The following is a 24,590-nucleotide window of genomic DNA, read 5'->3' as shown; positions in this document are numbered from 1 at the left end:
GCGCGAGGCCTGGGCGGAGCCGCCTTTGCGTCACGCGGCGGCGCCGGAAGTCGGGGTGCCCAGGAGCCGGGAGGAATACTTGGCTGCTTGCTGCCGGGGCGTGGGGGGATCCTGGCTGCCATGGTGTCAGACGGTGAGGGCCGTGCTGGGAGGGACCCCTCGACCCCGGGACTGGGCGGGCTCGGCCTGGCCAGGACCACCCAGGTGGAGCATTATGTCGGGGGCCGGGTGCAACGTGTTTGGTCTTTAGGGGAGTAGCAAAAGAATTCATTTATTCAGTAAATATTTCTGAACGGCGTCCTGTGTGCCAGGCGTTATTTCATGCGCTGCGCAATACGGCTGAGAACATGACAGACAAGGGCCCTCGGGGAGGGTACAGTCTAGCGGGCGAGGCAGACAGTAGGCAAGTAAATAAGAATAGCTTCGAAGGGTGACAAGAGGTGTGAAGACGTATACTGGATGGTCGAGGTGCATCTACTTCCGATAAGAGCTCCGGTACTGAAACGGAGTCTTGAATGACTATGCGAAGGCGCCGTGGCAAGTTGAGCCACTGCGTTACAGTGAGATGGAAATGGGGAACTTGAGGGATAGAAAGGAGAGACTTTCATCCATACGTTAAACTACCAGTTGTAGAGCCTGATGTCTTAAGAAAAAAAAGAGACCAGCGTGGTGGAAGCGAAATGAGCTAAAAGGATGAGATCAGAGAGCTAGGCAGATGCATGGCCCTTGTGGGCCAAGGTAAAGAGGTTGAGCTTTGTTTTTAAGTGTAATATGAAGCCATTGTAGGGTCTCAAGCAAAGAGTTGGTACCATCTGATTTATAATTCAAAAACCTTTAAAAAATATTTATTTTTGAGAGAGAGAGCATGAGTGGGGGAGGAGCAGAGAGAGAGAGACACACACACAGAATCCGAAGCAGGTTCCAGGCCCTGAGCTGTCCGCACAGAGCCCGACATGGGGCTCGAACCCAGGAACCGTGCGATCGTGACCTAAGCCGAAGTCGGACGCTTAACCGACTGAGCCCCCCGGGCGTCCCTGATTTATAATTTTAAAAGGTCACTTTGACTGCTGTGTGGAGAAGGGACCGTGGCAGCAAGAGTGGAAATAGATCATTTCAGAGGCTGTAACAACTGCCCATGCTTCCTTTATCTTTTTTTAAGATACCCCAGGGCTGTGAGAGAGGCAGGCCTGGCGTAGTCCAAAGAAGGAAAAATCACAGGGCAGTGCCGTGTGTATGGATACCCGTCTCTCCTGAAAGGCAGCACTTTGTCTTCGTCTCAGGCTTCGGGTGGTGGCAGGGAGTGACCTTGAGAATTGTGGGATGGGGCCTCATGGGGAATGAGGCCAAAGGAGTGTGGGCTTACGGGTGGAGGCGTGTCTTTCACAGGAAGTCCTGTGAAAGACAGTTACTAAGTGCTGCTTCTGTGCTAGGCGTCTTTGTGCGTGTGGTTTGCATGTGTTATTTCACCCTAGGGTTAGCAAAAATCCTCATTCTGTAAGGAGTCCCGTCTGGCGGGCTAGATTTAGCAGAGCTGGCAACAGAGATCAGAAACACAACTAGCTGTAAAATGAGGCAGTGAGTTCTGAGTGTCGTTAAAAGAGGGTCAAAGCGGCCAGTGAGGCATTGAAAAGCTAGTCTTTAGAGTCCGGCAGACCTGTCTTCATAGCAGGGTGTTTCACTACTTGCCAGCGGGCCATGTGACTTCGCGCAAGTTACTTTCATTTGCAGAGCAGGAATGCCATAGTTCAGGTCGATTATCCCGATACAGGAGGTGGAACTGCAGGAAGAAGGTATGGGGGGCAGGAAAGGCGTTACTGCTTTTTGCTATTAAACGAGCATCCTGGGTTTTTCATAACGGCAAGGACTTACGGGTTTGTGTGTCTCTCACCTCGGTTAGAATTTAGACTCCTTGAGGGCTTGAACCCAGTATCCCCAGCACCTGACACTGGTATTTAGTGTCAGTGTTTGTTGAATGAATTCATGGTGTTGTTAGCCTGTCTAGTTGTGCCTAACTCTGGAGAGTAGCCTATTCCCAGTAAAATCTTTACATAACAATTGCTTTTCCCTCTTTGGTTTTCACCTTTTAAAAATTGGTTCCTGCGGTGCCTGGGTGGCTCAGTGGGTTAAGTGTCTGACCCTTGATCTCAGATCGGGTCTTGATCTCCGCGTTCTGAGTTCAAGCCCAGTGTTGGGCTCTGCCCTGGGCGTGGAGCCTAGTTAAAAAAAAATTTTGGTTCCAAATCACAGTTGGCCTCGCTGCTAGTATATTTGATAGACTTGAGGCCAAACTGAGTCCAGTGTCTCCCTTCAACCCCTCCGTGCCTGAAATTCTACCACTGTTGCATATTAACTGGTTAATCGGTGTGTTCTGTGCTTGACCAGGCATTTAAAATGAATATTTGGGCTTCGTTTGTTAGGTATTTATTGGGCGTCTACCACATGTTAGGCAGTTGTGCTACAAGCAGAGGAGGAAGAGTCCCCCCTTCACGGAGCTTCCGTTCTAGTGCATCAAAGATGTAGGGGTGCAGAGAGCAGGCAAGAGCCTGCTAAGGGCCCACAGAGCTTTAGATTATTAAAAGAACATGGCCTTTTGTTAATTTCATGATTGTAGGTTGACACACATGTAAAGGCAAGTGGTGGTGCCTGGTGTGGGTTTAATTTACAAATTGGAAATGTTAGCTTTGCTCTGCTTCCGTGAGGCTAACGTTTTTATTTTTTGTTAATATTTTCAGAAGATGAATTGAATCTTCTGGTTATCATAGTTGATACCAACCCAATTTGGTGGGGGAAACAAGGATTAAAGGAATCTCAGGTAAGATTGCTTGAGGAGACCTTTGGATAATTCTGGTTTAATTGAGTGTGTGTTTATATTGCTTTTTAAAAAAAAAAAAAATCAGCTATAGTAAAGTCCTTTACATACCATAAAATTCATCCATTCTAATGTACAATTCGATGCTTTTTTAGTAAAAATCACAATAAAATAGTGTAACCACCACCACACTTTCATCTTAGGCTATTTCTATCACCCCCAAAAAGTTCCCTCATGCCTGTTCACAGTCAGTGCTTCTACCCCCTAGTTGCAGGCAGCCAGTGATCTGCTATCTGTCTCTATGTTGCCTTTTCAGGACATTTCGCATATTCCATGCAATATGTAGGCCTTTAAAAAAAATCTATTTTGAAGTATTTTATTTTGAAATAATTACAGACTCATAAGAAATTGTTAAAAAAATGGTGCAGAGAGGCCCCGTGCACACTTGCTCCGGCTTCCTCCAGTGGTAACACCTCCTGTATCTCAAGTACAGGAGTGAAGCCAGGAAACTGACACCAGTATGCTCTTCAGACCTTATTTGGATCACGACAGATTCCCATCCATGCGTGTGTACGTGCGGTGCTATGCTGTCCCTGTCGCATGTATAGATTTGTGGAACTACCACCACAGTCAGGACGAGAGCTGTTTCATCACAGTGCTCCTTTTTTTTTATTTTTACTTTTTTTGAATGTTTATTTTTGAAAGAGAGAGACAGAGTGTCAGCAGGGGAGAGGCAGAGAGAGAGGGAGACACAGAATCGGAAGCAGGTTCCAGACTCTGAGCTGTTAGCATAGAGCCTGATGTGGGGCTCGAACTTGTGAACTGTGATATGATATCATGACCTGATCTGAAGTAGGATGCTTAACCCACTGAGCCATCCGGGCCCCCCGTCACTTGTGTTCCTTTTATAGTTGCTACACCTGGGGCATCTGGGTCGTTCAGTTGGTTGAGTGTCCAACTCTTGCTTTCAGTTCAGGTCGTGATCCCAGGGTCGTGGGATGGAGCCCGTGTTGGGCTCCACACTGGGAGTGGAGCCTGCTTGAGATTCTCTCTCTCTCTCTCTCTCTCTCTCTCTCTCTTTCTCTTTCTCTTTCTCTTTCTCTCCCCCTCCACCCATCTCCCCCAGTCATGCATTCTCTCTCTCTCTCTCAAATTAAAAAAAAAATAGTAATAATAATATAGTTGCTACACTTTAGACAGTCCTGGTCCCTAAACCCTAATAAATGCTGATCTAATCTGTTCTCCAGTGCTATAGTTCTGTTACGTAAATAGGTCATAAAGTGTGTAGCCTTTGAGGTTGGCTTTTTTCACTCAGCTGAATGCTCTTGGGGTGCCTGGCTGGCTCAGTCGGATAAGCGCCTGATGTCGGCTCAGGTCACGATCTTGGAGTTCATGAGTTTGAACCCTGCTGACAGCGCAGAGCCCACTTTGGGTCCTTCATCCGCTCCACCCCCCCACCCCCCCGTCTCTGCCCTACCCCACTCTCCACGCATGCGTGCTCTTTCTCTCAAAAATAAAATTAAACATTTAAAAACAAAACAGAATGCCCTTGATCCATCCAGGTTGTTCCATGTATCAAAGTTTGCCCTTTTTATGGCTGAGCGGTGTTCTGCGGACTGATATGCCACAGCTCGTTTCGTCACTCACCTGGTAAAGCTTTGACATTTGGGTGGTTTTCTTCAGGTTTTGTTTGCTACATAAAAAGCTGCTCTGAAGATTTGAATGGAGGTTTTTGGGTGGATGTCAGTTTTCATTTCTGTGGGATGAATGTCCAGGATCGCAGCTGCATGGTGATCGCACGTTTGGTTGGATGAGAAACTGCTGTACTGTTTTCTAGAATGGCTGTACGCTCCCACCAGCAAGCGTGAGGGATCCCGTTTGTCCCTCTCCTCACCGGCGTTTGATGTGGTCGCTGTCTTTTATATTAGCCGTTGTAATGAGCATGGAATGCCACCTTATCGTGGTCTTAATCGCATTTCCTTAATAGCTAGACATGCTGCACATCTTCTCGTAGGCTTATTTGCCACACAGATCGGCCTCCTCACGTGTCTTTTCATGTCGTTAGTCCATTTTCTCATTGGGGTGTTAGGGTTATTTTTAACTATTGAATTTCGAGATTTGAAAAACGTGTCCTAGATATAAGCCCTTTGTCAGATATCTTGCTGGCAAGTATTTTCTCCCAAGCTTTAGCTTGTCTTTTTATCCTCTTCTGGTGGCCTCTCACGGAGCAGAAAATTTTCAATTTTGATCAAGCCCGGTTTCTCGATATTTAAAAAATACAGCTTGTGCTTCTGGTGCTATAAGAATTCTCAGCCTTGCTCTAGGTCTTAAAGATTTTCTGCAGCGTTTTCTGTGAAACGTTCTACGTGTAAATGCATAATCCAGGAGGGCCGGCTCAGTCCACAGAGCGTGCAGCTCATGATCTCCGGGTCGAGAGTTCGAGCCTCACGTTGGGGGGCGGGGGGGGGGCGGGGGTAGAGATTACTTAAAAATGAAATCCTAGAGAAAACGACCAAATAAATCCACAATCCACTTTGAATTATCTTTTTTGAACAAGCTGTGAAATTTAAGTTGAGCTTTCATTTTTTTGCCTCTGTGTAATCCATTTGCTCCGGCGCCAGATTTGAAAAGATTACCTTTTCCCCACTGAATGGCTTTTGCAGCCTCGTCAGAAATCACTTGGGTGATGGGTTTATTGGGTGACTTGGGTGTGGGTTTATTTCTGGGTGCTCTTTCTGTTCCTTTGCGCTCTCTGTCTCTCCCTCCACCGGTACCACAGAGTGTTGATTACGATAGCTAGATAGTAAGTCTTGGGCTCCAGCTGGCTGGTTCCTCCCGCTTTCTTCTTCTTTTTCAAAATTATTTTTTTTAACTATTCTAGTTCCTTTGCATTTCCATATAAATTAAAAGAAATGAATGTTTATATTATTTTTGACGGGGGGTGGGGAGTGCAGAGAGAGACACAGACAGAGACAGAGAGACAGAGAATCGAAGCAGGCTCCAGGCTCCAAGGTGTCAGCACAGAGCCCGTCGTGGGGCTCGAGCCCATGAACCACGAGATCATGACCTGAGCCAAAGTCAGACGCTCAACCGACTGAGCCGCCCAGGCGCCCCACCTTTGGCTGGTTTTGACACAAGAGTGATACTGGCTTCGTAAGATGAATTGGGAAGTCTTCTTTTCTGTTTTCTGGAACAGATTATTTTGAATTTGGTATCAATTCTTTATTTTTTTGTTTTATTTTTTTTTAATTAAAAAATATTTTTTAATGTTTATTTTTATTTATTAAAAAAAAATTTTTTTTTAATGTTTATTTATTTTTGACAGAGAGAGACAGAGCATGAGCAGGGGAGGGTCAGAGAGAGAGCAGGAGACACAGAATCAGAAGCAGGCTCCAGGCTCTGAGCTGTCAGCACAGAGCCCGATGCAGGGCTCGAACCCACGAACCGCGAGATCATGACCTGAGCCGAAGCCGGACGTTCAACCGACTAAGCCACCCAGGCGCCCCCAAAAATGTTTATTTTTGAGAGCAAGAGAGACAGAGTGGAAGCAGGGGAGGGGCAGAGAGAGAGAGGGAGACATAGAATCTGAAACAGGCTCCAGGCTCCGAGCTGTCAGCACAGAGCCTGACGCAGGCTCAGACTCGGGAAGAGAGGGATCATGACCTGAGCCAAAGTCAGACACTTAACTGACTGAGCCACCCAGGCACGCCAGGTGTCCATTCTTGAAATGCCAATGAAATCATCTGGGCCTGGAGTTTGCTTTTGGGGGAGGTTTTAAACTATGAATTAAATTTTTAATGGTTATTAAAGTTTTGAATGATGTTTTTCCTATTGGGTGAGTTTTGGTTATATGCACTATTTTGATTTTGTTTTCCACTTAATATTTTTGAGGTTCATCCATGTTGTAGTACGTATTGCTGGTTCCTTTTTATTACTGAATAGTATTTTATTGTGTGGCTATACCTCTTGTTCATCTGTTCATGAATGTTTGGATTGTTTCCACTTTTTGATTGTTAGGAATAATGCTCAAATAATTCTCAAACAAGTCTTTGTGGACATATGTTTGCATTTCTCTTGAGTAGCTAGATGCCTATGAGTTGAGTTGCTGGGTCATGTGGTGAGTTTAGTTTTAACTTTTTAAGATGCTGCCAGACTTAAAGAGTGGAGTGGGTACGCCGTTTTCGATTCCTTTGAGAGGTGTGTAAGAGTTGTAGTTTCTTCACATCCTTGCCAACACATGTCTTTTTTTAAATAATCATTCTAGTAAGTAAGTAGTGGTATCTCATTAGGGTTTTAATTTGCATTTCCTTCATGACTGTTACATATACAGATATAATGTATGTGTATTATGTATATAGTATATGCTTATTAGGCGTCATATTTTCTTTTTTTTTTAAGTTTATTTATTTATTTTGAGAGAGAAAGAGAGACTGTGAGCGGGGGAAGGGCAGAGAGAGGGGCAGATAGAGAATCCCAAGCAGGCTCCATGGTGTCGGTGCAGAGCCTGACATGGGGCTCAATCTCACATACCATGAGATCATGACCTGAGCCGAGATCAAGAGTCAGACAATTGACAGACTGAGCCACCCTGGCGCCCCGTCATATTTTTTTAGTTGAAATGCATATTCAGTTATTACGCCCAATTTTAAAATTGGGCTGTTTGTTTTCTTATTACTGAATTGTAAGAATTCTTCATATATTCTGGATATAAGTCTTTTTCCAAGTATATGATTCACAAATATTTTCTCCGGATCTATGACTTTGTGACCTGTCTCTTCATTTTCTTAATGGTGTCTTTTTTAAAGTCAGCTTTATCCAGGGGCATCTGGCTGGCTTAGTTGGTAGAGCATGCAACTTGTGATCTTGGGGTCTTGAGTTCAAGCCCCACATTGGGCGTAGAGCACACTTAAAAAAAGTAAATAAAAAGAAAAATCAAAGTTAAAATCGGCTGTATTGAGATATAACTGACATGCAATGGATAGCATATATTTAAAGTGTTCAGTTTGATATGTTTTTGTATATGTATACATTCATGAAATTATCATCACAATCAAAATAATGAACATATAAATCTGTGAAGTTTCATCACGTTCCTTTATCCTGCCTACTTCTCTCTGCTGGTCTTTGCCCCTGGGCAACCAGTCATCTGTTTTGTCATTATAGACTAGTTTGCATTTTCTGGATTTTTATATAAATGGAATCAAACAATATGTAGTGGGATTTCTTTTGGTCTCATTTCTTTACTCAGCATAATTATTTTGAGATCTGTCCAAGTTGTTACAGTAATGCATTCCTTTTTATTGTTGTTGAATAGTTTTCCATCGTATAGACCAGCACATCACTGCATATTACCCTATTACGCCTCAAAAAACTTTTATTTTGAACTCTCATCAGTGGAATATGAGAATTCCTTTTTTTTTTTTTTGTACCCAAATAAGATGTTCTCTTGCCTTGTTTTTGTTTTGTTTTGTTTTTAAATTTTTAAGCTTATTTATTTTGAGAGAGAGAGAGAGAGAGAGAGCACAAGCAGGGGAGGGGCAGAGAGAGGGAGAGAGAGAATCCCAAGCAGACTCTGCACTGTCAGTGTGGAGCCAGACATGGGGCTCAAACTCACAAACTGTGAGATCATGACCTTAGCCGAAACGAAGAGTCAGATGCTTAACCAGCTGAGCCACCCAGGTGCCCCCCTCTTCTTTCTTAAGTTTATTTATTTATTTTTGAGAGACGGGGGCTTGGCAGAGAGAGAGAGAGAGAGAGAGAGAGAGAGAGAGAGAGAGAGGAAATCCCAAGCATACTCTGTGCTGTCAGCATGGAGCTCAACGCAGGACTTGATCTCACAAAAGGTGAGATCACGACCAGGGCTGAAATCAAGAGGCAGACGCTTGACTGACTGAGTCACCCTGGCACTTCTCTCTTTCCTTGTCTTATCTTTTGCCCATAGGATGTACCATAAAAGTTATCTCAGTTTGCTTTTAGTATATTTGATGGCCCATTCTCTCTTGGGGCATTGCACATTTTCCTCTCTGGGTATTATTTTTTTTAATGATTTGTGGATACTCTTTATATTAGAAAGTTCACCTTTTGCTTGTCATATATTGCAGTTTTTTTTTCCAGTTTGTAATTTGCCTTTCACTTTTGTTTATAGTCACTTTTTTTGCCATATAGAAATTTTAATAGGTTTGTTGTACTTTTTTTAAATAAAGTGGAATTTATCAGTGTTTTATTTGCTGCCTGAAGTATTTTTTCCTTTAAGAGAAACATGCTTTATTCCAGGATTATAAATATATTCACCTACATGTTTTAGTAATATTAGTGCTTAAGAAAATGTAAGCTCGATGGAAGAATGGATCTTTGCCTGGCATATAACAGGTGCTTAGCATACTTAGTGACTGAATGAATGGAAAACTTTTACAAATCACTAATTTAATCGGTATGTATATTAATCATCTGTTCTGCGTGGTGGTAGTTTTCTAGTAATTTTATCATAGAATGTGTAACATGTTTGTTTTCCTTAAATGTCGTACAGAAAATATTTGTGGAATAATGCACTGATGTAGAAATCATTTCAGATAAATAAAATTAGAAAACTAACTTTCAAGTGTTTTGGTTTATGGCTTTGGAGGAGGGGGTTCCTGAGCGAGTTTCAGCAGTGAATAATTGTCTAAAATTTAAATGAAGTCTTTATCATTTCAAGACCTAACCTAGTTATTTGGGTACCTGCTTTATCTTTTCTTATGGTTTCTATTTTTCAACAGTTTACTTTATCAAAATGCATAGATGCTGTGATGGTGCTGGGAAATTCTCATTTATTCATGAATCGTTCCAACAAACTTGCCGTGATAGCAAGTCACATTCAAGAAAGGTATGACTGTCGTGAGTACCTGTTCAGGGCTTCACACTTGTGAGATTTTGATGCCAGTCGGCATGTACTGTTCCTTTCCTGTAGTGCAAAAAAGATATTTTTCTATAGCGTTGAACAATACTGACAGCGTCAAGAATCAGTACGTGCACCTTTGAAAGGAATGAATGTCGGAAACCTCATTAGCTGACATCTGATAGAGTTGCATCATGTGCACAGGTAACTTACATGGAGTCAGCCATACTCTGTAGGCAAAGAACAGGGACGATTATCAAGTGGGGCAGGTCGCTCCTATCCTGTTGTCCTTGTGGGTCTGCTCCAGAGGGCAGGTGTGATTCCGCTTCCTCTCAGCCAGTCTTGACTCCTGCGTACTTCTCAGAGTGTAATATTTTACTGCTCTGGGTGTGATTCTGGTGTTTACAGATGAGGGTTTTTCTTGTTATGTAGGCTTTTAACTGAGGCCAACTGTCCCATCTGGTGCTCAGCAGAAGAAACAGTTAACTTAATTTTTCTTTTCTTTTCTTTTCTTTTCTTTTCTTTTCTTTTCTTTTCTTTCCTTTCCTTTCCTTTCCTTTCCTTTCCTTCCTTTTCTTTCCTTTTCTTTTCTTTCTGTCTCTTTCTATCTTTCTGTCTTTTTTAATGTTTATTTATTTAATTTCGAGAGAGGGAGGGCACAGGTAGGGGAGGGGCAGAGAGAGGGGGAGACACCGAATCCGAAGCAGGCTCCGGGCTCCGAGCGGTCGGCACTGAGCCCGATGTGGGGCTCGAACCCACAAACTATGAGATCATGACCTGAGCCAAAGTCAGATACTCAACTAACTGAGCCGTCCAGGCGCCCCAACAGTGACCTTTTCTAACACGAGTGTAGAACCACGTCGGGACGGGTGTGTAGGTGTGGAGCTTCCCTGCAGACATGACCGTGTACACGGTACATATTTTCACTGTTAATTTTGACCATATTTACTCTGCGCGCATACACTGACCATAGAATCTGATTCTCCGGGCAAGACACAGTTCTTGTGTGTCTTAACTAGATGTCAGTCACATTGTGGGAGAAGTGACTCTCGTGTACCAGCCTGTTTCATATGAGGTGGGTGGTCCTCCGTCCTCGTTTCTCGGGGCTGCTCTCTCGGCTGTGTCGAAAGAGCCCGTGAGCCACCAAGTAAGTGCCCTCGCTCCCATGATCACCATGCAGTTTTCTCAAAATGGAATGTAAGAGGGGCGCCTGGGTGGCTCAGTCGGTTAAGCGTCCGACTTCGGCTCAGGTCACAGTCTCGCGGTCCGTGAGTTCGAGCCCCGCGTCGGGCTCTGGGCTGATGGCTCAGAGCCTGGAGCCTGCTTCCGATTCTGTGTCTCCCTCTCTCTCTGCCCCTCCCCCGTTCATGCTCTGTCTCTTTCTGTCTCAAAAATAAATAAACGTTAAAAAAAAGTTAAAAAAAAAAATTGAATGTAAGAGACCTCACTGATTTGGTTAAGATATCAAAAGAAAAACTATAAAAGGCACAGTGGTCAGTTGTTAGAGAAATCAAAGCTGTGTTTTACAGGATTACTATAAAAATCATGAAGCACTGGGAGGATCTTTTCAGGGGCCCTTGGACCAGATTTGTATTACGGGGGGTAGGTGAATACCCCTCAAATAGTAAACCAGCCCTAAGATAGAATTTGGTATGACTCTCCTCCCGACTGGCATCCGAGAAAGTAGGATGAGAACCACCTCGAAGCATGTCGAGAGACTGGGGCCGGCTTTATTTCCTCTCACTTTTGAGAAAACAGGGGGATCATTGAAACACTGTCCGGTGGTAGACTCGCGTTTGCCAATTATTATAGAATCTTGCGAGGCAGAATTGGCGTGGTTTTTGTTTGTTTTCTGTGCTGAATTTCATCTGGGTGTTCAGTGAGGACAGAGTCCTGGTGTAACTCGTGTCCCCCCCCCCCCCCCCCCGTTTCAGTCGATTCTTATATCCTGGGAAGAATGGCAGACTTGGAGACTTCTTTGGAGACCCCGGCAACCCTCCTTCTGAATTCAGCCCCTCAGGGAGCAAAGACGGCAAATACGAGTTGTTCACAGCAGCGAATGACGTCATTGCTGAAGAAATTAAAGATCTCATGACCAAGAGTAATGGATTTCTTTGCCCATTATATTTTTGTGCAATCGGCAGTTGAATGTGGAGGTCCTTGAGGCTCGCAGTCGAGAGACTTGGGGTTCCTGGGACTGTTTACTTGCGTTCTCTCTCTTTTCCTTTGTAAAATCGTTTTCATCCAAGCCTGAGCCCCGGTTGCCTGACCTCGCCAGCCTCTCCCGCTGTCCGCCAGCCTCTACTTCTTGAAACACACTCTTAGCGTCTAAGGATATCCTTTTGTCCTGTTTCTCCTCTTTTTAGGACCATTCTTCCACCTCTGACTTTTCCTTCATCTTGTCCCATAAAAAAATAGGTCTTTTAATTCTGCACATTATATTCTTCTTTTTTCTTCCTCTGTATGTTTTCATCCGCTCTTACCTTCAATTATCACTTCTATGTGAACCCTTCCCAGTCTTGATCTTTAATGTAGCCTTTGTTCCAGCAGATGTCTCCACAGAGGGCTCCGCGGTCCGGCTGACACACCCCAGACTCTGGGTTCATCATCTTTCCCTCCCGGTCACACCGCCATTTCCACCCCCAGCTTCTGCCACACCCCTCCACCTACGTTTCCAAATTCAAAGCGCTCATTTTTGACCCTTTGCTGCTCACATTCACCATCTAGTCAGCCATGGTATCCCATTAGTTTAGCCTTAGAAGTACCTCCAAAATCTGCCTCCCAATTCTCTGCCATCTGGCTCAACCCCAGCACCGTTGGCATTTTGGGCTGGATAACTCTCTGTTGTGGGAACTGCCCCGTGCTTTGGAGGATATTTAGCAGCATCCCTGGCCTAGACCCATTAGATGCCATAACATCCCCCAGTTGTGATAACTAAATGTCTCAGACTTTGCCAAATATCCCCTGTAGGGCACAGTTGCTCAGGTCGAGCACTGCTCCTCTGGATCATTGTAGTGGCTTCTGTTCACTGACTTCTGTCTGTCCCCATTCAGGTCTTTCCACTCATAGTTATCTTTCTGAAAATCAGAGCTGCTGTTTCCTGGCTTAAAGGCTGTTACTGGTTCCCTATTGCCCGTAGGCTGTGTTTTTTAAACCGTAGCCCGTGTCAGAACCACCTGGAAGGGAAAGGGAACTCTTTAGAGACAGGAAGTAGGTTCGTGGTTTCCTGGGGCCGGGGCAGCACCATGCGATTGGGACCGGCCCAAGGGATCTTTTGGGGTAAAAGGAAATGTTCTGAAATTGGGTTGTGGTAATTGTGTACAACTCTCTAAATTTACTAAAAACCACTGAATTGTTTTCTTAAAAGGAGTGAATTTTATGATCTGTCAGTTATACCCCAGTAAAGCTGGTAAAAGTCTCCTGGGGGCTTGTTAAAACAAAATGCTGGGTCCCACCCCGCAGTTTGTGATTCTGTGGGTCGAGGGTGGTCCCAAGAATTTGTGTGTCTGTTAAGTTCCTGGGTGATGCTCCTATACCTGGTTCCAGAATCACACTTCAAGAACCACTGGCCTCCAGGGTAAAGTCTCAACTTTTCAGTATGGTGTTCAAGACAGGATTCCTGGTCTGACCTCACCCACGGGCAGGGGTATCAGTGCTCCAGGACCAGCTGCAGGCCAGATGTCCGTCTGGGATCTCCACCCTCTTGAGCTGCTTAACTCTTCACTCGAGGCGTCACATAAGTTGCCAGCATCGTCCCTGCTTGCCACAGCTGGAGGGCTTGCTCGGCCCGCTATCCACAAGCCAGGCAGCTCTCCAGGGGCGGGAGGCAGAGGGGTGATGGGACGGAGGAGAGAGAGACTCAGATCAGGTGCTGTACATGACCTTTTGTCCCTTTTAGGTCATAACAAACCTGAACCTTTCCAGATAACCCCAGGGTGTTTCCTATTTATTTTTTATTGTGGTAGAATACACATAACATAAAATTTACTCTTTAGCCATTTAAAAATGTACGGTGCGGTGACATTAAGTACATTTACATGGTGTACAAACATCACCACTGTCCATTCCCAGAACTTATCCCAAACTGAGACTTTGTATCCCCTCAGAATATTTTAAATTGAGAAAATGTTAAAAAATTGCTTATTTAAGCAATACTGAGAACAGATCTCTCTCTGTGTTTTTAAACCTGATTTGGACATGTTGTCTGGTTTTATTCAGGATGAATGCTTTGGTTTGAAAATTATTTTAGTCCAAGAAAATGCCCAGTAATTGACTTTTTAACTTTATTATTATTTGCAGGTGACATAAAGGGTCAACATACGGAAACTCTGCTGGCGGGATCCCTCGCCAAAGCTCTTTGCTGTATCCTTGGTGTTTTAGTCGTTCAGAAGGTGTCTTGTGCATGAAACATACCTTTCTTGTGATAATTTTGAGAACCTTGGGTGTCCATATTAGTGAAAGGCTTGAGTATTCTAAAGTGGTGGGTAATCAAAAAATAGTTTATCTTGGCTTTAGAACATTTTTAAAATAAGCTGTACAAACTTGAAATGTAAAAAAAAGAAAACTCTTATTTTCTCTAGTATGTCCTGCTCCCAGCAGATTCTTGGGGGTGCTTGTATCTTGCAGCCTGGGGTGGGTGTGTTTGTTTCTTCTGCCTTCTGCAAATTAGTAACAGTGTGTTTGATTATAGGAGCCATTTACTGATCCTGAGGCTTAATTCGTGAGCGGGTTTTTCCACAGGCCCACAGGTTATTTGAACTTAGCGTAGAGTGAACACCTTCCTGAGCGTTTTGATGTTGTCTGTGTTTGTGTGATGTTCTCCTAGTCTTGTGTAATTTGATTTCTTTGTTTGGGAGAGTACTGAGAGATTCCTCTGTCCTGGGCTTTGGGGGTGCCTCTCATCTGTGTGTGGTTTTCACATTCCTTACCTTATCTGGCTTATTGACTTACTGGTGGTCCCAGTATATTCACATGTAGGATGTGGTGGACAATCACGGAAGGATCATATCCTGGTAATTTTAATATTCTGGGACAAAGATCATGTTTTGGTCAGGTTACAAAGCCCAGTTAATTGCGGTTGGTAATTGGAAACCCCCAATCCCTCTTGTGTGTTTATTAACGTGGGAAGTGGAGCATTTCTTTTTTCAGCTAAGTGGATGCTGGATTGATTTAAAATTTGAGGTTATTTTCCCGTTTACTATAAATATCTATGAAATCAAATAATATTTTAAAATTCCTTAATGCTAAAAAAATAAGATATTCACAGAATGAACAAGGAGGTTAAAGGTAGGAGTCTATGGTTTTTTGTGAGGCCTGTAATCCTTATCTTACTGCTGTAATTTTGGTGGACTGTTTAAAAAAATTGGTTGGAAAACCTTATAATACGTTTAATAAGATTCAGTTAAATTGTAATCTGTTTTTATCTTTTTATAGATAATCAAGAAATGAAATCGAGGATTTTGGTAAGATTAAGAAAAAATCAGTACTGTGTTTATATACCAATGGCAGCCTATTAGAAAGCATAACGGGAAGTAAGACCCATTTATCTATTTATTTTTTTAGTTTTCTTATTTTGAGAGAGAGAGCAAAGGGGGGGGCAGAGAAAGAGGAAGAGAGAGAATCCCAAGTAGGCTCCACGCTATTAGTGCTGAGCCCTGCACGTGACTGTGAGATCATGACCTGAGCCGAAATCAAGAGCTAGACAGACATTTAACCAACTGAGCCAGCCAGGTGCCCCAAGACCCATGTATAATAAATATTGAATATCCAGAATAAATCAACAATGTGTAAAACTGATTATGATGAAAAACTAAAACTCTGAGAGACATGAGAGAATTGAATGGAGAGCCAAATTTTACTCTTGGATGTCAATTTTTCCAAAGTTAAACTATAAATTTAATGCATTCTCAGAATATTAATGAGGTTTTTTAAATTTTTCATAGCAGAGTGGGGGGAATTAAATTCAAGAGTAAGGGGTCCCTGGCTGGCTCAGTTGGTAGAGTGTGTGACTCTTGATCTTGGCTTGTCAGTTTGAGCCCCACATCGAATGTAGAGATTACTTAAAAATAAAATCTTAAAAAAAAAAAAAAAAGAAAAATTCAACAGTTTATCTGGAAAAATAAATCAATGAGAATAGACAAGTGCTTTCTGAAAGAGAATAATAAGCAGGAACTTGCCCTGTCAGGCATTAAAGCACATGGCAAACCTGTAGTAACACTGTGATTCTGGCACAGTAGTAGACACAGGGTAAATGGAAAAGACTAGAATCCAGAGAAAAACCAGGTCAATGGAGTTCTTTGACTTGTGGAAAGGAAGCCCTTAAGTTTGTGGCAAGAAAATGAATTATTCAGTTGAAGGTAATGGGCCAATTGGTTGGCCATTTGGGGGAAAACCCACCTAGAGCTCATGCCCACATCTAAATCTTGTAAATCAAATCAAATAAATCTAGTAAATCAAACATTTCACTGTAAAAATTCAAGTCATAAAAGCACTGGAAGAAAATACCTGTTTATATGCATCTTGGATAGGGAAGGACCTTGCTGAGCATGATGTGAAACTTTAAAGAAAACCTGAAGACCTCAAAAAAAATAAGCCCCCAAAACAAGAAGGAAAGGAAAACTATTAGGAAAAGTATTTTCAGCATAGCTGCCTAAGAGAGGATTAATGTCATGGTTCTAAAAATGAAAAAGGGCTCTAAACTAAGTTTTAAAAGTTAAGGTTTACTGTAAAGAAACAGGTAGACGATATGAGCAATCTGCAGAAGAAGGAATGTGGATGGCCAGTTAGCGCTTGAGAAGTCGTCCAGCCTTCCTAGTAAGCGCAGAAGTATAAACGTCCAGTAACGGGGTTTTCGTTGTTTCCTTCTTGCTCAGCACAAACGGGCAGTTCCCAGGGATGATGGGAGTGTTGGCGATTGGTTATTCTCTTGAATTGCAATGGAGGGTAAATTGGTACAACTGTTTTGGAGGAAAGTTTGGTAACCTCTGTCAAGATTTAATGTGCATATACTTTAGCAATCTCCCTGATTACTTTTGGAGCTAGTCGGGGTCGTGTAAAGTGTGTATGTGGGTGCTCATGAGAGCACTGTTTAAAACTCAGGATTGGAAACTGCTTCAGTGTCCTCTGTAGATATTTGGTTAGAGAGCAGAAATCTATGAAGTCAGCACGAAGGAGGATGTACATGCAAATTCATTGATACAAGATTTCCTCCCCAGGTACTGTGGAATCAAAATGCAGATTGCAGGGGGTGCCTGCATGGTAGAGCATGTGACTCTTTTTTTTTTTTTTTTTTTTTAATGTTTATTTATTTTTGAGAGAGAGAGACAGAATGTGAGCAGGCGAGGGTCAGAGAGAGAGAGGGAGATACAGAATCGGAAGCAGGCTCCAGGCTCTGAGCTGTCAGCACAGAGCCTGACACGGGGCTCGAACCCACGAGCTGTGAGATCATGACCCGAGCCGAAGTTGGACACTTAACCGACTGAGCCACCCAGGGGCCCCGAGCACGTAACTCTTGATCTTGGGGTTGTGGGTTTGAGCCCCACATTGGGTGTGGAGTTTGTTTTTTAAAAAAAGAGCAGTTTCCTGAACACTAGGTGATCATCCTGGGGTGTGTGTGTGTGTGTGTGTGTGTGTGTGTATTTTGGGTGTGAGTGTATATATGTGTCCCAACAGGTGCTCTCTAGAAACTATTAACAAGGATCCTCTCTTGAGCGGTAGGGTCTGGGGGAAATTGCTGCAGTCATCTTTATGCTATAGATAGTATGTAATAATGGTAACGAGGCAGATGAATTCTAATTCAGAGAACTCGGCTGTGCCCGCAAGGTATTCACGTGGATATGATTTCCAGGTGATTAAGGCTGCGGAAGACAGCGCACTGCAGTACATGAACTTCATGAATGTCATTTTCGCAGCACAGAAGCAGGTGAATTGGGAGTATTTTTTCTTTGCAATTTTTTTTTAAATTCCAGTTAGTTCCCATACAGTGTAATACTAGTTTCGGGGGTACAGTCTAGGGATTCAGCACTCACATGACACCCTGTGCTCATCACCTGTTTCTCCCCCCTCCCCCCGTCCTCACTCCCCCCCCCCCCCCCCCCCCCCCCCCCCGTAACCATTAGTTCTCTGTAGTTAAGAGTCTGTTTCTTAGTTTGCCTGCCTTTCTCTCTTTCCCCCTCCCCCCGCTAGGGAGAGCATTCTTTTTAAAGAATATTTGTTTCCTTATGAAGGAATTAATTTTATTTTTTGAATGACCTACATAGAAAGGTAGTCTGACTAACTGGCCTCATCAGTGGATTAGGAATCTGGAATTCATATTTTGTACTAGTCGTTTCTTTGTTTTGGGTCCTGGAGCCCATGAGAATCCGAGGGGTCCCCAGAAAAAGGTACTCTGAAACCCAGTTTTGCATTTAGTTTCATGGAATTCGTGGAACCCTTGTCTAGCCCATCCTTGGACCCATCTTTGGGCCTCAGGCTAAGAATCCCTACTTTGCAATTCACACCATACCTTGCCTCAGTTTCTCTATCTGTTTGCGTGGGGAGGTCTTAGAAAGATTTGATATTTTTACCTGGCAAATATTTGAGTGAATTGTCACTAATTCAAATGAATTATCACTAAGACATTTTCTTCTTTGACATGTTAAGAAAAACTTTCTTAAAGCTTCAGTTTTAAGCCCCACATGCTCCCATGTCCATGCCTACTCTTCTCCATGTTGGAGCAGCCGCATGCTGTAGTGAAAGACCCTGGGCTTTGGGGACAGGCAGACTGGAGGGGGCGGGTGACAGCACTGCCTTCTACCGGCTCTGTGACCGCGGCCTGGCCAGGGCCTGGGTGCTTCAGCTGCAGATGCTCAGTATCTACCTTGTAGAGTATCCTGTGGATCACGTAAGGCATTTTGAGAGGAGTGTAGCACACAGTAGTTACCCGGTGTAAGCTAGTCATTCTTATTCCTCTTATAATGTGTCCGGAATGTTCGTTTCAGAATATTTTGATCGATGCCTGTGTTTTAGACTCGGATTCGGGACTCCTCCAACAGGTACGTGTTCAAGGAAAGCGCGGTGGGGGTGGTCCAGGGAGCATGGTGTGCTCTCTTGATTTCTTGGGAATGCTTCTCACCGGCCTGCACCCGGTTGTAGGGTTGGCCTGTGTGCTGCTGCAGCTTGGGGCACTCGCATCTCCTGGTCCTTGTTTTAGTTTATTTTTCTTACTGAAGTATAGTTGACACGCGGCGTCACAGCAGTTTCAGGTGAACAGCTCTCTGGTTCCTTTAAAATGTTTGTTTATGCTCCACACAGTGACTTTGATTGGTTCTGTGAAAGTGACTCACACATTGAAATGAAGTCCAACGACACAGGAAAGTATTTTTTAAAGGGGAAAAAAAAATCCCTTCAAATCCTGTCGTCTTCAAATTACCGTTGTTAATCTTAGGCGAACAGCATGACAGATCTCTCTCTACACTAGGTATAGGTGGAAGAATGATCACCAAGTAGAGCATTTTATAAAGACTGGATCATAACTCCACATCTGTGCTGTCCTACGTGATAGTTACATGGCTGTTGAGCTCTTGAAATGAGTCTGGTCTGAATCGAGATGTGCCGTTAAGTGCAAGATAAACAGTGAATTTCGTAGTGTGAAGAACAGAATGTAAAGATTTCTGTATTGATTACATGTTAAAATGATAATACTCTGAATATACTGAGTTAAATAAAATTATTAAAATTAATTTTATCTGTTTTTTTCCCCTTTTTTATGCGGCTAGAAAATGTTAAATTTCACATTATTGCCCACATTATATTTCTGTTGGATGGCACTGTTGGATGTTGCTTTTTAATCAAACGTGTGGAAAACAGGTTTAATTAAATCAAAAAGGGGGGGAAGAAGACTAAAGATACTGCTGAACTTCAGATAAATGTTTTTTGACCACAAGAAATATTATTTCCTAAAAGATCAGTTAAAAGCACAAAACTGGAAAACGCGGAGTTTAGGTTACTACTGAGGATGCGGAGTACGAGATACAGTTGGAAAGTACACTAGAGTCAGAGGTTCTGGAACGATCTTATTTCTTAAACTTGGCGGTAGGTACATGGTGTTCGTTGTATCAAAACCATACTTCCATGTTATGTACGTATAGTCTTGTGCGTATGGTTATATCTCAGAATTAAAAAACCAAAAAGGTTGAGTACGTGTTTTAACTGCACGTTTCAGCCTACACAGCGTCTGCTAACTCCTAGAAGATCTTGCCTGTGCCATGAATTTAGATACCCGCTCTCCGGGACGCCTGGGGGGCTCAGTCAGTTACATGTCCGACTTCAGCTCAGGTCACGATCTGGAGGTTTGTGGGTTCGAGTCCCGCGTCGGGCTCTGTGCTGACAGCTCGGGGCCTGGAGCCTGTTTCGGATTGTGTGTCTCCCCCTCTCTCTCTACCCCTCCTCTGCTCACGCTCTGTTTCTTTCTCTCTCTCTCTCTCTCTCTCTCCTCTCTCTCTCTCTCTCTCTCTCTCTCTCCCTCCCCCTCTCTCCCTCTCCCTCTCCCTCTCTCTCTCCCTCCCTCCCTCCTTCTCTCTCCCTCTCAAAAATAAATAAACATTAAAAAAAATAAATAAAAGGAAAAAATCCCAGCTCTGCCTCCCTGGCCCTCACATTTATATGCGTGGGTCAGACACAGGCTCTGTGGGTTCCAGACTTGAGTATTCAGCTGTATATGCGCATCTCCCCCTGGACCGCCAGCAGCATGTCAGGTTTCACATGTCAAAATCGGAACTTGAGGTTTTCATGCTGCCTCCCAGGGGCATCCCCATCTCAGCAACTGGCAGCTCAGACCGTCAGCGCCTCAGGCCAAAATTCTGACTCTAACTTGTTTCTTCTCTTCTTCTCCTTTCCTACCCTTGCAAATCTTGTCGGTTTGATCTTTGAAATAGTGTCTGAATCCCACCGTGTGTCTTCCGCTTCACTGCTACCACTCAAGCGGAAGCTGGTAAGATCTGTTGACTGGCCTCTGTTTCCTTGCTGACGCCCACCCAAGTGGGTTCTCAGCACAGCGGTCAGAACGAAGCTTTCAAATCAGATCTTGTCACCCACCTGCTCAAAACCCTCCCGTGGCATCCCAGCGGGATGGACGAAAACCCAGAGTCTTCCCGTGGCCATCTGTACTCCCTACGTGATACGGTTTCCGGGTATCTTTTTGTCCGCGTGGCGTCTCCCACTTCGCTCCAGCCACACCGGGCTCCTTGCTGTTGCTTTCAAACCACGGGCCCGCTGCAGCCTGAGGCTGTCTGCACTTGCTGTTTCCTCTGCCTCTGAGGCTTTTCCTCATTTGAGTCACCTCCTCAGAGAAGCCTTCCCTGACTGTCTAGTGTCACTCCCCGTCCCCTTACCCAGCTTCATTTTTCTTCGTAGAAATGATAACTTGTGACGTTATTTCTGCGTTTACTTACCTGGTTGACTCTTCTGTCTTCCCCTGTTTGAACCCAAGCGTCCGTCAACAGATGAATGGGGTTAAGCAAATTGTGGTATAACCATACAATAGAATAGCATTTGGTCATGGAAAGGAATGAAGTGCTGATAACGTGCCACAACGCGGATGAACCTTGAAAACACGATGCTAAGGAAAGGACCCATGTTGCCTAAGTCCGTTGATCCGAAGTGTCCAGAATAGGCAGATCCATAGAGCTAGAGAGTGGACTAGTGGTAGCCCAGGACTAGAGGAAGGGGGTGGGAGTGACTGCTAACAGGTTTGGGGTTTCTTTTCGGAGTGAGGAAATGTTCCGGATCTAGATAGTGGTGACAGTTGCGTAACGCTGAATACAGTAAAAAGTAGTGAATTACACACTTTAAAAGGCTGAATTTTATGGCCTATGAAGTATCTCAAAGCTGTTGCTAAAAAATATAATGAAAATGAGTAAACATGGCAGGAATAAAGATTTTATCAGTAGCCAACACAGGAGAAAGGGCATATACTGTGCTACACTGAGGTCTTCAAAGGGCGAAAGAGTGGGGTGCCTGGGCGGGGGATAAGATAGCTGGAAACCTGGAGAGGTAGCGGGAAGCCTGTGGTCCTCCCTCACCCTGGGAGAACATTCCCTTTTGATTTGCTCAGTCATATCCTCCTTTGGAGACCTGACCTGGTGAGAATTCCATCCCTCTAGAAAAGCTTAAGCACGTGCCAGTTCGGCAGAGAGCCCTTTGTATGTCTTGCAGGCCTGTGACATCACAGGGGGACTGTACTTGAAGGTGCCTCAGATGCCCTCCCTCCTGCAGTATTTACTGGTAAGGAGCCTGACACCTGGAGTCCGAGGGACAGACCCCGTTTCCGGGGGAATGAATGGGAGCAAGGTGGCTGAGGCCAGTAATTGGAAGAAGAAGGAGCAAATGGTGGCCCCGGGGGTTTGGAACCTACAAGGGTGCACGCACTTCAGGTGGTCTCTGGAGGTGGCTGTGTGCAGAAGGTTGTAGGACTGTTTGCAGAACGGTGCCTGCGTGTGGATGTGCTGGGTCGCTGGGAGATGGATAAAAATGCATTTCTTGATAGACTTTTAAGGAAGATCCTAATTTATTCTCCTTAGTGTTCACTGGCTAATATTTGATATTTATATCCTGACTTCTGGTTACTTTTCCCCCATGTTCTAAATAAAATTATCTTCCTTGCCTTCCCCCCCCCCCCCCAGTGGGTTTTTCTTCCCGATCAAGATCAAAGATCTCAGTTAATCCTCCCACCCCCGATTCACGTGGACTACCGGGCTGCTTGCTTCTGTCATCGAAATCTTATTGAAATTGGCTATGTCTGTTCTGTGTGCTTGTCAAGTAAGTTCAAGCACAGGGTTGTCCTTTTGTGTGTTGTGCGGGGGTGGGGGGTGGTCAGAAAATAACTGTGGTTTTTTCCAACATCCTGTTTATTTTGTTTGTTCAATTTACAGTATTCTGCAATTTCAGTCCTATCTGCACCACCTGCGAGTAAGTATCCCCCGGCAGGCTGTGTGGCTGGCTCACACTGGAAAAGTCTAGAGCACTGAAGAGTGTGGTCCTCTGTGTCATTTCAGGACAGCCTTTAAGATTTCGCTGCCTCCGGTGCTGAAGGCCAAGAAAAAGAAACTGAAAGCATCAGCATGATCGTAAGATCCACCCGCCCCCACACTCTGCCCATCTTTTCGAGCCTATGAATAGAAATTGTATGGCAGAGTCTGTGTTGGGAAGGCCCCGAAAAAATACAGCATGTGTAGGATAATTTTTACTGACATTTCTTACAGGAAAGATTTCTAAACCATTATCCTCGTCCTGTGCTTTTGGGAGACTGCTTTTTTTGAGGGAGTCATTCTATGCAATGTACCCCAAATCGTTTCTGACTGGTTTTTGGCCACACAGGGAGAAGAGAAGAAAGCACAAATCAGTTAGTGACTTTTTTTTTTTTTTTTTTTTTTTTAAATGAGGTGCTCATTTGTCAGTCAGCCCGTCCTGACTGATCACAGGCTTTGGACTCTGTTACCCGTGACTAGGTTCTTACTGTGAATGCACGACCCGTGACATTTGAGTGCAGTTTTGGAGAAAGCAACCGTGCGGTGATGGCATTATTCAACATAGACCATCCTCCTTGATTCCGCAGCTGACTTTTACAGTGGTCATGTAAATAAACTCCCGATTGTCGAAATTCAGATTAGCTGCAGATACAGATATGTTTTCTTTTCTCTGACATCATTCCGTGTCTGGACACAGTCATCCAAATAGTAACAGTTTGTCACCGAATAAGTAAGTGCAAAGTCCGATCTTGAGTGAGTGAGGAGAGTGGGTGCAGGACTCTGGCGGCAACTCTTTCTTCAGAGATAGTTGTGTGAGAGCTGATTTGTGAAAGCCGGTGTCTGGGTTCAGAGGGGGACTCTCTTGGGGAGAATGGATTTTTTTACGGTTCAGTGTGGTCCCCCAGATAGAATTCTTTCCTTTTGTAATGAGGGGAAAAAAAAAAAAAGCAATAATGTTGGAGAACTGTTCTCTAGAAGCTTTGGGTTTACTACTGACAAATGCTAAAGGTTCAGAAGAAACATTATTTGTAATTTCAATGAGAAAAAAAACCCTATTTTTTTTATGTGAACTTGAAGTTATTAGCAGTCCTTTCAAATTCCAGTACAATGTAAGAAGGGCTTTCAGGAATGGTGGCTGGTTTGATTTGTTTTTAAAAGTATATTGACAAAAACAAACAGGTGTATACTGACAAAAACCTGAAGATTTTAATTTTCTCTTTATGCCATCTCAGAAGCTGAGTCTCGTTTAAGTAGTTTGGTACTTGGTTAGATGATTTCGGGTAGATTTTGTATTCTGGATTTATAACTTTGTTAATTACACACAGATTTTGGTGGTCACCTGGCAAGTATTTGTGAATCCTTAAGTTTGAAAATCTTGTTTGTCTTTTAAACATACTATTTAATATTTCATAGCCTAAGAGTAATGGAAATTGCTGTTTTAGGTCTAGGAGTCATCAGATACCTAAAAGATGAATAATTTCAAAGAAGCTGATCAGGTTTTTGTTTGAAATGTTTTGTGTACTGGCTTAATTCTGTTTAGGCTTTATTTTTAACTGTTGTTTTTATGGTTTATATAAATTTTTATAATAAAATAATTTAAATTTTCATATTTGCCTAAGTCATTTTCTCTTATTGTTTGTTTCATGCTAATTCAACTTATCTTAAAGTTTGTACTTTAACTGGATTTGGTCAAATGTCAGTCAAGTTTTTATTCAACTCTGAAGAACTTTTACTTATTTTTTTTTAATGTGTTAAAAAAATATTTTTTAATGTTTATTTATTTTTGAGAGAGAGAGAGAGAGAGGGAGAGACAAGAGCTTGAGTGGAGGAGGGACACAGGGAGAGGGAGACACAGAATCCGAAGGAGGCTCCAGGCTCTGAGCTGTCAGCACAGAGCCCGACA

At 43.6% G+C, this 24,590-nt stretch overlaps 1 protein-coding gene across 1 annotated transcript; it reads left to right on the top strand.

Moving 5' to 3' along the window:
• The first annotated feature begins 41 nt into the window (after positions 1-41).
• Positions 42-24,233, top strand: GTF2H3 (general transcription factor IIH subunit 3). The gene is made up of 13 exons (XM_042910538.1): positions 42-133; positions 2,733-2,812; positions 9,565-9,671; positions 11,618-11,784; positions 13,983-14,045; positions 14,940-14,969; positions 15,117-15,145; positions 17,530-17,604; positions 18,662-18,715; positions 21,876-21,944; positions 22,343-22,478; positions 22,592-22,628; positions 22,715-24,233. Exons 1-13 carry the CDS (start codon positions 121-123, stop codon positions 22,782-22,784), a joined length of 930 nt encoding a protein of 309 aa, XP_042766472.1. The 5' UTR covers positions 42-120; the 3' UTR covers positions 22,785-24,233.
• The last annotated feature ends 357 nt before the right edge of the window (positions 24,234-24,590 follow it).

This window comes from Panthera leo, chromosome D3 (genome assembly GCF_018350215.1).
Source record: "Panthera leo isolate Ple1 chromosome D3, P.leo_Ple1_pat1.1, whole genome shotgun sequence".
Classification (NCBI taxonomy): Eukaryota; Metazoa; Chordata; class Mammalia; order Carnivora; family Felidae; genus Panthera; species Panthera leo.
Note: the sequence above shows the minus strand (reverse complement) of the source record. Positions and strands in the feature narration are given on the sequence as shown.

What these genes read in the sequence shown, in the direction of transcription:
- GTF2H3 (XM_042910538.1), top strand. An exon ending in TAAAGATCTCATGACCAAGA is followed by an intron (nt 11,785 to 13,982) that starts GTAATGGATTTC and finishes TATTATTTGCAG; the next exon opens with GTGACATAAAGGGTCAACAT. An exon ending in CCTATCTGCACCACCTGCGA is followed by an intron (nt 22,629 to 22,714) that starts GTAAGTATCCCC and finishes GTGTCATTTCAG; the next exon opens with GACAGCCTTTAAGATTTCGC.